This window comes from Peromyscus eremicus, chromosome 18 (genome assembly GCF_949786415.1).
Source record: "Peromyscus eremicus chromosome 18, PerEre_H2_v1, whole genome shotgun sequence".
Taxonomy (NCBI): domain Eukaryota; kingdom Metazoa; phylum Chordata; class Mammalia; order Rodentia; family Cricetidae; genus Peromyscus; species Peromyscus eremicus.
Window position 1 is genome coordinate 11,581,621 of NC_081434.1, and position 14,281 is coordinate 11,595,901.

Genomic DNA, 14,281 nt, shown 5'->3' on the forward strand with positions numbered 1-14,281 from the left:
TCCCAGAGTGATGGAAGTCTCTTCCCCATTCATAATGAGCCCTCTTTGATCACACTTGATTTTTTTTTTTTTGAGACAAGATTTCTCTATGTAACAGCGCTAACTATCCTGGAACTAGCTCTGTAGACCAGGCTGGCCTCAAACTCACAGAGATCTACCTGCCTCTGCATCCCAAGTGCTGGGATTAAAGACGTTTGCTCCCACCGTCTGGCACACTTTTGAGTTCACGGTAACAAAGGGACATAGGTTGGGACCCCAAAATAGCTCAGGATGGGTCCTGTCTCTTGAAAGACAAATAAATTAAAGATTAGAGTTCAACCCCAGCCTCCAGGAAAGGGAATCAGGAGATTAAGCTCTACAACACTTCAGCAGGAGTTGGGCATACAGCTCAGATGGTAGAGTGTTAGCATGCACAAGGCCCTAGGTTCAATTCTCAATCACAACAAAACAAAATCCTTCTGAAGGTAAGATTTGAGGAGCTTCTGTCCTGGGACTGTGGATCACCCAAAGAGAGCATGGAAGTTTACCCACAAACCCTGCCATCTGGCTACTCCTCTATGCCCTTTGTCATATCGTTACAGTAGAACAGAAAGCATAAATTGTTTCCCTGAGTTCTCTGGCCATCCTAGAAAATCATCAAGCCCAATAGAGAGCATTGTAGGAACTACAGCAGAGAGCATGGTGGGAACTCCAACAGAGGGCATTGTGGGAACTCCAGCAGAGAGCATGGTGGGAACTCCAACAGAGGGCATGGTGGAACTCCAACAGAGAGCATGGTGGAACTCCAACAGAGAGCATGGTGGAACTCCAACAGAGAGCATGGTGGAACTCCAACAGAGAGCATGGTGGAACTCCAACAGAGAGCATGGTGGAACTCCAGTTTACAGGTAGCTGATGGGAAGCAAAGTCTGCATGATCTGGGACCTCTGGTGAGGTTTTGAAGTCCTCAGGAACAGCCTTTGGGATCCGATTCTAATGCAGGTGGGCTTTTTTCTTTACACACATTTTGTAAGGACGACATGTAAGTGTGCGCAAATGCGTGAGAGCAGCGAGGAGGAGGAGCCAGCTTAGTTGGTAAACCTGAGTTGCTTCCGGGATGACCAGAGATAGTGATTTGAATAGTGTGAAAGGGCTTTTATCCTTATCCATAATACTCTCCTGTTTTTGTTTTTATTTTAAAGCGTTACTTATTACTTGTTTAAATTTTATTTAAAAATTTTAATTCATCTTTTTTTTTCTGGCCAAATATACATATTCCCCATAAACAAATAGAAATAACTGTCATATAAACCAAATAGGTAACTGTCAGATATGTAGAGACAGAGGGACAACACAATTTGAAATCAAGAGAGATACTTTCTTTTATATCCAAAATGAAAAAGAGAGGTCTAAAGTCTAAATAATAAGGATGTCTGAAGCCATGAGGCTCCAGAGCAAGCAATGTGAGAGGAGACCTCCTTCCTGGGGATAAGGTTGGAACCTCTAGGCTTGTAGCGTCAGAAGCTACCAGGATGTGGAAAGCCGTGATTATGAGCCCCATAGCAGAGCACGTGGCTAGAATTCCTATCAGCCAGACCCCTTGTCCTGAAGATTAAACCTAGGCCCTCACACATGCTAGACAAGAGTTCTACTACCTCAGCTCTCTTTATCCTTTTTTTTGCTTTGAGGTGTAGGCTCACTAAATTGTTAAGGCTGGCTTTGAACTTGTGAACCATGTTCCTCAGGCTCCTCACTAACTGGGATTATAGGTCTGTGCTATTAGGCAGGGCTATGGTTAGAGATTTCTAAATCTCTTAGCAATCAGCCACTGGCTTTGAGCCTAATGCTCTCTAGGGAAGAAATTCTAGACAGGCACTGAGCATGGCCAGAAGTATTTCAAACTCGCTTTGGGAGGAGAACTTTCATGTAACCCAGGATTGCCAGGCAGTCCCAAGAGGCAGTGCTGCTTTTGAGAGATTTTAATTTAAAGCCCATGCAAACCTATCTTTCAAAAATACTGTAATTGAGGCTGGGCAGTGGTGGCTCACGCCTTTAATCGAAGCACTCGGGAGGCAGAGGCAAGTGGATCTCTGTGAGTTCCAGGCCAGCCAGAGTTACACAGAGAAACCCTGTCTGTCTTAAAAAACAAAACAAAGCAAAACAACAATGCTATAACTTCCTAGACTGTCAGACTTTCTGAGTTTTGGGTTGTGCTATCTCTAATTCCCTCAATGAAAAATAGCATCAGGGCTACATAGACAGGTCAGCAGTTAACAGCACTTGTTACTCTTGCAAAGGACCTGGATTCAGTTCCCAGGACCCACATGGTGGTTCACAACCATCTGTAAACTCCAGTTCCAGGGGATTCAGTACCCTCTTCTCTGAGAACACCAAACATGCATGTGGTGCACATCCATACATGCAGACAAAATACACATAAAATAAAATAAATAGGGCTAGAGAGATGGCTCAGTGGTTAAGAGCACTGGCTGCTCTTCTAGAGGATCCAGGTTCAATTCCTAGCACTCACATGGCAGCTTACAACTGCCTGTAACTCCCGTTCCAAGGCATCTGACACCCTCATACCAATATTCATAAAATAAAATTAAATAAATTATTTTTAAAAGGAATATAAAATGAATAAATCTAAACAAGAAGAAAAGTAAAAGAAACATCTTATCAGTTATGATCCTTAGTTGTAAGCGGCAGAAAAGCAACACTAACCTTGAGTGATGCAGGAGAGAAAAATATGTTTAAAAAATTAACTCAATGAATCATGGATTCATCTAAGAAATAGTTTGGGAACTGAGCATCTAAGAAACAGTTTGGGAATTGAGCAGGTTGAAAAGAGTCGAGCACTGCCAGAACCCCATTCAAAGACATGACCCAAACTGGCCCAGAGAGAACATCCTGTCTGTGGGACACTGGGCAGTAGCCTGCGCTGCTCCAGCATCTCTTGTGAGATCTTGGCTTTTCCATTATTAGCACCTGATCTGGGTCTAGGTAACTTGCCCTTCCTTGTCTAGCTGCCCTGGAACTGGGAAAGCAAGTATGTGGACTTTTGCGTTAGCGGTGGGAGGAGACAGTGCTACCTCCCACCATACATGGAAAGAGAATGCTTCAAGCACAGAGAAGGGGGTTAGAGGTTAAGCAGTCTAAATAATGAACGTCCATGCCAAAGTACATTTGCTATTGCTACCCTTGTTCACACAGCTGCTAGAAACACAATATTTGGGCCAGAATTCTGAGCTGCCCTGGAACTCCTAGAGTCGAGGAATCCTCTGCCTTCATGCTGTGTTACCTTTTTCTAGGGAGATGAGTGACCAGATGGGGTACCAGTGACAGACCAAAGTACAATTCCACCTATTAGAACGTAGGCCTGCACCTTTAGGCCAGACCCCATAACCTGAATTAGGCCACACTTCCCTGCAGCTCCCTCTGGGACAGAGGGTTAGGAAGCTGTCTGGTCTGTGTCCTAAGAGCAGACCCTGATTTATGGTCCTAACCAGCACCAGGCTTCATCATGCTCTTTGTCATATCCACAATGTTGAACTAAATCATGTGATGTGAAACCTCCTGCCATCCCTAAAAGGTTATGAAAAACCAGATCTTTCCCTTGTCCTGGGGATCGGGCTGAGACTCCTGGGTGGGGGTGGGGGCTGCTGGAGAGGTTCTCGCTCTCTCTTTCTCTCTTCCCCCCAACCCTGAGACTCCTGGGTGGGGGTGGGGGCTGCTGGAGAGGTTCTCGCTCTCTCTTTCTCTCTTCCCCCCCCACCCCCACTCTGAATGAACATCCTCTCCAAGCTTTAAAGGGAAACCTCTCAGTCTCTTTTTCTTTTTCAGTCTCTATCATATTTAGATCTCCAAATATTGTATTGTCTCTAACGTGTTTCACTCCTAGAGGCCCAATCATGACCTTGAGGTCCTTCTAATAAACCTCATTGAAGAGAAATGGACCAGCTTCCTTTCAGAACCAGCAGACTGCCGCTTTTACCTCTTTATATTTAAAACTACAAAATCCAACTTGGCCACACAATGAGTTTATTGGGTTCGCTTACAGAACACAGGTGAGGGGTTATTATAGGAGAATGAGTGCCCCCCCCAACAGCTGCATTCTGCACAGCCTCACCTCATCATGGATAATAACCTGATAAAATTGCATCATGGAGTCCTCTTAGTTAAGCTACCCCTTCCTATATGCTGTATAGGATTCTTATATCTATTATATTCTATATCTATTATCTAATATATATATGTATATATATTCTAGTCTCTCACCAAATCACTTGCAGTTGAGGAGGGGAAAAGGGGTAATGGTTGGAACCCAAGGTGAGGATCTTTTTTTTTTTTAAAGATTTATTTATTTATTATGTATACAGGAGAGGGTGCCAGATCTCATTACAGATGATTGTGAGCCACCATGTGGGTGCTGGGAATTGAACTTAGGACCTCTGGAAGAGCAGTCAGTGCTCTTAACCTCTGAGCCATCTCTCCAGACCAAGGTGAGGATCTTAAGACCCTTCTGTCCGTCCTTCTACTAAGGAGTTCTGATAGGTCCACTGGCATCCTTATAGACCTCACTGCTTCTGTACTGTTCTGTTTAATTAGTTACCATGGCTACCATCTAGTCCAAGAAGGTGATTGGATGAGCATGTTATTTCTGGAGGAAAAATGCCATACGGCAACACTCAGCCTCCCCAGCAACTGAGAATACGGGTGTACGCACCAAGTTCAGTTAAAAAAAAAAAAAAATCACATTTTTCTGTATTCATCTACCTTCTTCTCCAGGGCCTGCTTGGCCTGGGGGAAACTCCAGCAGCTTCTCCATCTTCAGGAGTGAGGATGCTGCCCACCTTCAGCGGGCTTCTGCTTCTTCAGCTTTTTGCTCTTGAGATCTGCTCTCAAGGCTTGGATTTATGGGGTATACAGGAGATTATCAGTGTTGTTCCTCTAAAAGATGACTTCGGTTATCCCTGTTCCTCTCTGTGCTGATTTGAATGAGAATGGCCCCCACAGGCTCACATATTTAGTGTTTGGTCTCCAGTTAGTGGAGTAGATCTCAACCTTCCTAAAGTTGCGACCCTTTAATACAGTTCCTCATGTTGTGCTGACCCCCAACCATCAAATTATTTTCGTTATGACTTCATAACTCTAATTTTGCTACTGTTAGGAACCGTAATGTAAACATCTGTGTTTTCAGATGGTCTTAGGAGGCCCCTGTGAAAGAGCTGTTTGTCCCCCCAAAGAGGTTGTGACTGATGCATTGAAAACCATTGAGTTAGTGGAACTGTTTGGAAAGGATTATTTAGAGGTGAGTTTGTTGGAGGAGGTGTGTCACTGGGGGTGGGCTTTGAGGTTTCAAAAGTCCATGCCAGACACAGACTCTCTCTCTGTCTCCAAATTACAGACAAGGATGTAAACTCCCAGCTACTGCTCCGGTGCCGTGCCCGCCTGCCTACCGCCATGCTCCCCACAAAACTGCTCATGCTTTCATCCTCTGAGAGCGTAAGCAATGAGGTGCTTTCTTTTATAAGTTGCCTTGGTCATAGTGTCTGTTTTTTTTTTTTTTTTTTTTTCAGAGCTGAGGATGGAATCCAGGGCCTTGAGCTTGCTAGGCAAGCGCTCTACCACTGAGCTAAATCCCCAAATCTCTTGACAGCAATAAAAGGTAACTAAGACACTTCCTTAAGAGTTTCTATGGTAAATGCTATCAAATGAATTTGTATTGCTCCCACAATCCAGAATCTCAGGCCAAAAATTGGGCCTTAGGGCCCTGAATCTAGGTCAGTGCTAACACACACACACACACACACACACACACACACACACACACACACACACTGTAAAGACACTCAAATTATCTTCATCTCTCAGTAGGGATGTGGTACTAGCCAGGTGTGTGTCATTCCTAGAGGCAGGTGGATCTTTCTGAGTTCGAGGCCAGCTTGGTTTACATAGTGAGATCCTTTCTCAAAAAAGCCAAAATCTCCAAAGCAAAAGAACAACATTTTAAAAATAAGCATCAACTTGTCCCCAGAAAAGTCTCAAGCGAAGTGGCAAAAGGTTACCCTGGGTGGTAGGCAAACCGCAGCCGTGGGCCTGCTTCCTTCCATCTTTCTTTATGGGACTGGGGACTGAACCCAGGTGAAATGTTTACCTGGGTTTGGGGTGCAAGGGGGGGCACTGGCAGATTTCCTTTTGAGTAAGAGATTTATTAATGCACCGGACAGGCAGATTGAATGGCTAGAGAAGGAGGTGATTTCTGATGAGAGTTTGGACCCACAAGACACAGTAGAGGGGTTCCTTTTAGTAAATCTCAGAGGAAGGGAAAGGTTTCACGTGGTCAGGCTGTCTGATTCTCCTGTGGGTGGCAGGGGAGCGGGAAGGAGGGTCTTGCCAGGGAGGAATGTGTGACTTCAAGGGTAAGGGGGAGGGGAGTGAGGAAAAGGAGGGAGCGCACCTGGCTGAAGTGTTCCTATTATACAGGTTAGGGGGACGTGTTACCACCCGTAGTCCCCGGATGTACTGGAGTCTGGTAGCCTGAGCCTGTAAACTTGGTTGGGGAAGTGAGAATGGCCTCTGACCTCTTCTATAATCCCCTGCACCCTAGAAGTCTATTAAATAGGGGATTAGAGATTCACAGGCAGGGAGTTTACCATTTCCTCCTCCGCAGCAGTTGGAAGAAAGAGACTGCTGCAGGTGGGCGTGGCCTGAGCCGAAGGCTGGTCTGGAGTCTACCACCAGGGGCCTGCTCATACCAGGCAAGCTCTGTCTCCAGTTCTGTAGCAATTGCTTTAGAGAGAGCAGATCTGGTTTGATTTCTCAGGATCCTTAACCTAGGCAGTATTGATCCTGTGACTCTCTGGCTGGCCCCAAGTGGGTTGGCTTCCTAATTGTTCCTCTTAGTTCTTCTTTTGCTGTTTGAAGCTCCGCCTCCAACTCAAGCTTCACTCCCAGGTTCTCTACTCCTGAGTGTTCTGGGATGTTTCCTCCCTCCACACTTAACAACTCAACTTTTTGCTCCTTCTAGTATTACCCGTGTCAACAGTACCATTATTTTCTTTGGCTGGAAAGAGAGTTTGGCTGGGATCCATTACAGCGAGGGCTATTGTCTGTCTTTCTTCACTACTCAGCCTATGGTACTGGTACTTGGTTCTTTGTCTGGTGTGTGGCAGTTCTGGGGAGTTAAACGTTTTTCCTCTTTGAAGATTCAGCAAATGGTGGGCAGACTGGAATTCGAAGTGGCAAATAAATGTCTCGTGTGTGTAAGCATGGGAACCTCACAGAACGTAAGACTCAAAGGGCCCAGGAACTTGTCGAATATCCTGAATTCTAGAGAGTTGGGGCTTCTAGAAGCAGGTGGCCAACAGAGGAGGGGGAGGGGAGAAATGCACAGTTAAAAGGTTGTTTATGCTGTGCAGACTCTGGAATGTTAGCACTGCCCTCTGAAGAGTGGTGACAGCCTGTGGCAATCTAAATGACCTCATGTGGATTGTCTTTAGGCAGACATGTCTAAGCAAATGCCCCTGCTTGTTGTCTGCCGTACACTAATGGAGATAGATGGACATCTGTTACAAGGGGGATGGTTTTCAGAGGGATACTTGTGTCTGCCCTTCCTGTAAGAAGCCATCTCAAAATAGGACATGAAGTCTATTTTGGGGAGGCACGTATTGGTATGTTCTTGTATACACCATAAGCATTGAGTACTAAATCCTTGAAAGACTGAAGATTAAACCCAGGGATGTGAACATGCTGAAGGAGCGCTCCCACCATAACTGGTTATTACCAGCAGGCCTTTGATGGGGATTAACCGCCCCCCTCCCAGGCTTTTGTTTTGGGATATAATTTTGATTACATAGCCCAAGCCAGTCTTTGTTCTTTATTCAGCCTGAGCTGACTCTGAACTTTAGATCCTCTTACCTCAGTCTCTTGAATGCTGGGATTACAAGTGTGTGTGTATATATATATATATATATATATATATATATATATATATATATATATAATTTATGCTTATATATTTATTTTCTATTACTTGAGGTTTCCTTCTTATTCTCTCTTCCTCCCTCCTATCCATCTGTCCATCCATCATTTATTAAATAACCTGGGATGGCCTCATAAAACTCCTGTCTCAGATTCCTGAGTGCTGACATTACAGGCATGTGCCACCACATCCAGCTTGAGGTTTTCTTTTCTTTTTTCTTTTTTCTTTTTTTTTTTTTTCGAGACAGGGTTTCTCTGTGTAGTCCTGGCTGTCCTGGAACTCTATATAAACCAGGCCGGCCTTGAATTTAAGAAATCCGCCTGCCTCTTCCTCCCAAGTGCTGGGATTAAAGGCATGCACCACCACTGCCTGGCCAGCTTGAGGTTTTCACTCATCCAATGTTGGGTATAGAATCTGACAGTCAGAAATCTAACTGTATTTGATTTCATAAAGGCATGATTTAAAAGCCACACCAAGTTCCTGAGGTTAATAATGGAGGGAACTTATTTCGACACAGGATCTCATGTTGTCTCTGGCTGGCCTCAAACACTCTGTAGCCAAGGATGACTTTGAACTTCTGATCCTCCTGCCTCCACTTCCCAAGTGTTGGAATGACACATGTGCTTCATCATGCCTGGTTTATGTGGTACACAGGATCTCATGTTGTCTCTGGCTGGCCTCAAACACTCTGTAGCCAAGGATGACTTTGAACTTCTGATCCTCCTGCCTCCACTTCCCAAGTGTTGGAATGACACATGTGCTTCATCATGCCTGGTTTATGTGGTACTGGGGCTGGAGCCCAGGCTTCATGCCTGCTAGGTGATCTCTCTACCAGCTGAGCGACTTCATCTCCTAAGGATATTACATTTGTTTGTTTTGAGACAGGGTCTCTGTGTAGACCAGGCTGATCTGGAACTCACTACATAGATCAGGCTGATCTGGAACTCACTACATAGATCAAGCTGACCTTGAACTCACCGGTTTCTTCTTCCCTAGTCCTGGGGTTAAAGGCTATGCCATCATGTCTGGCTCAAACCCCAAAGAACAAAAGTCCCTTTCTCTCTCTTCTTGAGATGGGTTATCAATGTTGTCCAAGTTAGTTTACATTGCTTGTCTCCAACTATCCTCCTGTCTCAGCTTCCTGATTATCTTTGACGGCACAAACTGTCAACACACTGTTGTTTTAAGATTTAAGAACTGGGGGCTTTCGCTTTCGGTGCCGAGGACTGAACAATGCGAGACCTCCCCAACAAAAGCCTTACCACACCCTACATTCTTAAATGTATCTTAGAAGTAGATCCAGCCAGCCGTGTTGCTCCCTATCTGGGATTACAAACACACACCGCTACACCTGGTTTCAGCCTCAAGGCCCAATCCCTTCTACAACTTGAGCCCTCACGATGATAACCACCAACCAGGAAGTTTGCAAACACTGGAGTGTATACGTTTATGGCTTTTTTTTTTCCATTTAAATTTTAATTATGTATGTGTCTTTGCACACGAATGCAGTTGCTCATGGAGACCAGAAGGTTTACAGGAGCTACAGTTATGCGATTGTGTGGTCCGGGTGATGAGAACCGGAAAAGGAGCAGTATGCACTCTTCACCACTGAGCCATCTCCCCAGCCATATTTTTATTTTCAAATCTGAAAATAACTCACTCGCCTACAACTCCAGCTGCTGGCGGGGCGGGTTTAAAATATCACACAGCTGTTAGTCTTGCTTCCGTTTTGGTAGCAGCAGCAGCAGCAGCAGCAGCAGCACCTGGATACGAATCTGCCGCGCTACCATTGCGGTTTGAGGAGTAAACACATCAACAACAACAACCGAAAAACAACTCATTAAAAGACTGTGCGCCTGCGCGGGACGGCGACCCCTTCCCCCCACCCCCCCATCTCCTGCGCGTGCGCGCACTGCGCGGCCGCCGAGCCCCGCCCGAGCCCGTCTCCTATTGGTCGAGGAGGCGTGCGCGTGCGTACGCGCTCGCTCGCTCGCGCAGGTGCCCGGATGGGCTGTGGCTTCCCGCGCGCTACCCGCGGACGGTAGGGGGCGCGCGCGCCGCGGAGCTCCGGTTCCAGCTCCGCTTTGTTGCTCGGGCGGAGAGGCGGAGAGGCGGGGTTGGCCCTCCGCGGCCCCCGGGGTAGCCGAGAGACGGTCGCGCTCTGAGTCGGGAGCCGCCGTCGCTCGAGCTCCGGAGCGAAATGGTCGCCCAGGCCCAGGCCCAGGCCCAGGCCCCGAGCCAGGCCGCGGGGCCTCCGCGTGTCCCGTGAAGTCGGGTCGGGTCGGGTCGGGCGGGAGCCACGCGGGGGAGACGAAGCAGGTACGCGCCGGAAGCGAGGGCTCCGTCCCGTCCCGGCTGGGCGGCGGAGTCTGTGTGTGTGTCCGTGTCCGTGTGTCCCCACCGCTCCTGCGTCCTCCGGGGCCTGCTCTCAGCCCGGGCGGGCGGGCGGGGGCGCGGGGCCCGAGGCCGGGCCACCGTTGGCCGGCGGGTGGCCCCGGGTGTCCTCGGGCCCGTTGGGAGGGCGGGGTCTCGGCTGGGGAGGGGGGGGGGACGAGCCGGGGTCTCCCGGCAGGCCCCGCGCGCGGCCCGATGGCAGCAGGGTGGGGAGGAGGTCCCCGGGGTCGCTCTCGGCACCCTGCAGCAGGGGTCCGGTCGCTAACAGGTGCCTGTCGCCTGGCCCTCGGGGGAAGGGCGAGCCCGGGCTGCCCCGGGAGTTGACTCAGCTTTTTTTTTTTCCTGCTGGGCTGGTCAAGTTGGGACACGTTCGGCGGCGGCGCCGGTTGGAGGAGCTAAGTCCTGACTTGCCTCCAGCTGGGGTTATTTAAACCCGGTCCTCTCCGCAGCTGGGGTGCCGGCGGCGAGCGGGAGACGGGGACACCTGTGGCCTCCCCGACGACGACGGCGACGGCCCCTCTCCGGCCTGCAATCCAGGTAAGGAACAGCTCGCCTCGGGTCGTTGTTGTTTTTTTGATTTTCGAAAGCCACTGTGAAAAAGACGTTTTCTGTCCTCTTTAAAAAAATAAATAAATAAATAAATAAATAAAAGTGTCTTTTTATTTTTGCAGATATTTTACCATTTCAAGTTTTTATCGTATGTGTGTTTTTTTTTCTCCCTACTTGTAGGCCAATGTGCAATACCAACATGTCTGTGTCTACTGACGGTGCTGTTAGCACCTCACAGATTCCAGCTTCGGAACAAGAGACTCTGGTTGGTATTTTTGTCCTGAGTGTATAGAAATAACTTATTTTACCAGGTAAACCCAAACTATAGCAAAGCCCTTAAAATTAACTGTGCGTTTAACTAAAAACCGTTTCTCAGTTGTAATTGTTGTATTAGAGAATTAACAGCAAGAATCCATGTTTTCATAGCCTTACGCCTGACACAGGCTTTAGAAATGAGTTCCATTACGTCAAGGGTGGATGCTGACGCTTATGACATGCGTTTTCTAGTTTGTTCTACCACTGTTTAACTTTTTAAATGATAATCTAAAAGTCACAGAAGTAATGCATGCTTTTTGTGAAGGTTTTAGTCATTACAGAAATGCATAAAATAAAAATTCAAAGTTCCAGTCATTACTCTGTCTTTTAAATTTCTTATTCTATATTAACGTATAAAGGTGTTCTATAACTTGTCAGTAAACTACAGAAGTACTTTTAATGGCTGCATAGTAGTTGATAACATGAGTACACCATTTGAACATTTTTCTTAAGTCTTTATAGCTTTTTTTGTTTGCTTTGGTGTTAGGGATTGACCCCAGCCTTTGGGGTGTGGGTGCATAAGTACTCTCCCACTGAGTTGAGCTACATTCTTAACCCTATGACCTACTGGTAGATGTAAAAGTTGCCTCCTGTTCTTGAGTAAAATATGTGATTATTCTGTAAGAAAGATGGGGAAATAGAAATCCTAAGACTTGAATAAACACATTTGATTGCTAACTGGTAACTGGTTCAGCAAAAGGTGATGATTGTCTTCACTCCTGCCAGCTTTCTTTCCCTTTTCTTTTTGATGTAATTTTGTACATATTTGTGAAGAATAATGTGATGATTTGCTATATGCATGTAAATCAAGGTAATTAGCTTTCCATTCCCTTCATCATTTATCATTTCTTTGTTGGAAATTTCCGAACTCACCTTGTAGTTTTTTTTTTTTTTTTTTTTTTTTTTTTAAGGTTTATTTATTTATTTTGTATACAGCATGTATGACCAGAAGAGGGCACCAGATCTCATTACAGATGGTTGTGAGCCACCATGTGGTTGCTGGGAATTGAACTCAAGACCTCTGGAAGAGCAGTCAGTGCTCTTAACCTCTGAGCCATCTCTCCAGCCCGTAGTTCTTTATAGAATGTGTCATGTTACTATGAGCCAGTTCTTACAATTGCTGGACTGTTGTTTCAGTATACATGCTCCAGATCTCTGGTGAGGCAACACAGCTTTTCATGTGTTAAGTAACTTGTTTATCCTGAGCTTTGCCCAGTATCCATCTCTCTTTAACCCCTCTTCCTAGCCTCTCCCTTTCCCCTCTTCCCCTCAGTTCCTTTTGCATTTTCTTTGTGGTTTGCATAATTCTCTAGTTCTACGCAGTTTGAGTATAGTTAATTTCTTTATAGTACCTTGTGCAACTTGATGTTGTCTTTCCCACTGAGAATATTTTTATAAAGTCAGATTTGTCTGTTTGGATGGCTTTTGAGTTTTATTTATTTATTTATTTATTTATTTATTTATTTATTTATTTATTATTTTTGGTTTTTCGAGATAGTGTTTCTCTGTGTAGTTTTGGTGTCTGTCCTGGATCTCACTCTGTAGACCAGGCTGGCCTCGAACTCACAGAGATCCGCCTGGCTCTGCCTCCCAAGTGCTGGGATTAAAGGTGTGTGCCACCACCGCCCGGCGAATTTTCTTTTATTCTTAAGCATAAGAGTACGAAGAATGTTATCTTTTACAGTAGTTTGTTTTGTTTGTTTTTAAATCAGCTCTTACCTTGTAAGCCTTAATAAGAAACTGGCAGCTGGGCGGTGGTGGCGCACGCCTTTAATCCCAGCACTCGGGAGGCAGAGCCAGGCGGATCTTTGTGAGTTCGAGGCCAGCCTGGTCTCCAAAGCGAGTTCCAGGAAAGGCGCAAAGCTACACAGAGAAACCCTGTCTCGAAAAACCAAAAAAACAAAAAAAAAACAAACAAAAAAAAAGAAACTGGCTTTCCATTGTAGAGTTTTGATTTGAGTTAATTTAATATGTAAAAAACTTAGGAGGTGTTTGCTTGGGCAGTACATATGCTAAAACTGACACACTACAGAGAAGATTAACATGACTTCTGCATAAGTGACTGAGAATTAAGGATTAGAAAGTAATTTTCAAATTTACTAAGTGAAATTTTTTTTTTTTCAAGTTTTGGAGATAGAGTTTCTCTGTGTAACAGACTTGGCTGTCCTGGAACTTGCTCTGTAGACCAGACTAGCCTTGAACTCACAGAGATCTGCCAGGCTTTTCCTCCTGAGTGCTGGGATTAAAGGCATGTACCACCATACCCAGCTGGTTCCCATTTCATTTTTAAAGCTTTTTCTTTGTTTTTGAGATTATAATTATACCATTTCTGCCTACTTTTTCCATCCTCAAAGCTTCCAATATACTTTTTCTGATTCATGACCTTTTTTTCATTAATTTTTGTTACATGTATACACACATCTTTGTCTGTGTGAGTAATGCCATTTGTATGTATGTTTTCAGGGCTGACCATTTGGTATTTGATAACCTATTTGTGTGCTCTTCAGGAATACATGCACTTTTAAAAGGGCATTTTAAAACTCTGCTAAAAAGTCTTTAAAACAAAAAAGTGAGGCTGGAGAGAGGGCTCAGCAGTTAAGTGCACTTGCTGCTCTTTCAAAGGACCTAGGTTGGATTCCCAGCACCAACCCTCTTGAATGTAATCCTGGTTCCAGAGGATCTACTGGCCTCTTTTGGCCTCCAGGGGCACTGTATGCACATGGTGTACAGAAATACATGCAGGCGAAACACCAGTACATATAAAATACAAATAAATAAAAGTCTTTAAAAAAATACCAAAAATAAATATGCAAAGATAATGGTTTGTGTGGCAGTGTCAAATATAAAAGTTGAGTTTTGCAGATAAAAAGCAATATCACGTAACATGCCTTCTCCATCCCGGTTTTTCAAACTAACTTTCTTTCTTTTTTTTTTTTTTTTTTAAAGATTTTTTTTTTAATTTATTTATTCATTATGTATACAGAAGAGGGCGCCAGTGAGCCACCATGTGGTTGCTGGGAATTAAACTCAGGACCTCTGGAAGTGCAGTCAATGCTCTTA

The 14,281-nt window shown here is 45.3% G+C and overlaps 2 protein-coding genes and 1 pseudogene across 5 annotated transcripts in view; all 3 read left to right on the forward strand.

The window, feature by feature from the left end:
• Slc35e3 (solute carrier family 35 member E3) overlaps positions 1-10,953 on the forward strand; it is a 29,456-nt gene extending 18,503 nt beyond the window's left edge. Inside the window, exons 3-6 of the mRNA XM_059245795.1 lie at positions 5,180-5,290; positions 9,700-9,757; positions 10,107-10,282; positions 10,807-10,953. Of these exons, the coding sequence (XP_059101778.1) occupies positions 5,180-5,290; positions 9,700-9,757; positions 10,107-10,282; positions 10,807-10,953 (492 nt within the window). The remainder of the gene's footprint in view (positions 1-5,179; positions 5,291-9,699; positions 9,758-10,106; positions 10,283-10,806) is intronic.
• Positions 10,000-14,281, forward strand: part of Mdm2 (MDM2 proto-oncogene) — a 28,098-nt gene continuing 23,816 nt past the window's right edge. The window contains exons 1-3 of one of the 4 annotated variants that reach the window (XM_059245164.1): positions 10,000-10,282; positions 10,807-10,894; positions 11,087-11,171. In XM_059245164.1, the coding sequence (XP_059101147.1) occupies positions 11,091-11,171 (81 nt within the window). In that variant the 5' untranslated portion in view covers positions 10,000-10,282; positions 10,807-10,894; positions 11,087-11,090. Of the gene's footprint in view, positions 10,283-10,591; positions 10,895-11,086; positions 11,172-14,281 lie in introns of those variants that run through there. The other 3 variants (XM_059245166.1, XM_059245163.1, XM_059245165.1) reach the window with 3 other exon arrangements.
• On the forward strand, positions 13,212-13,312 carry LOC131895412 (U6 spliceosomal RNA; annotated as a pseudogene).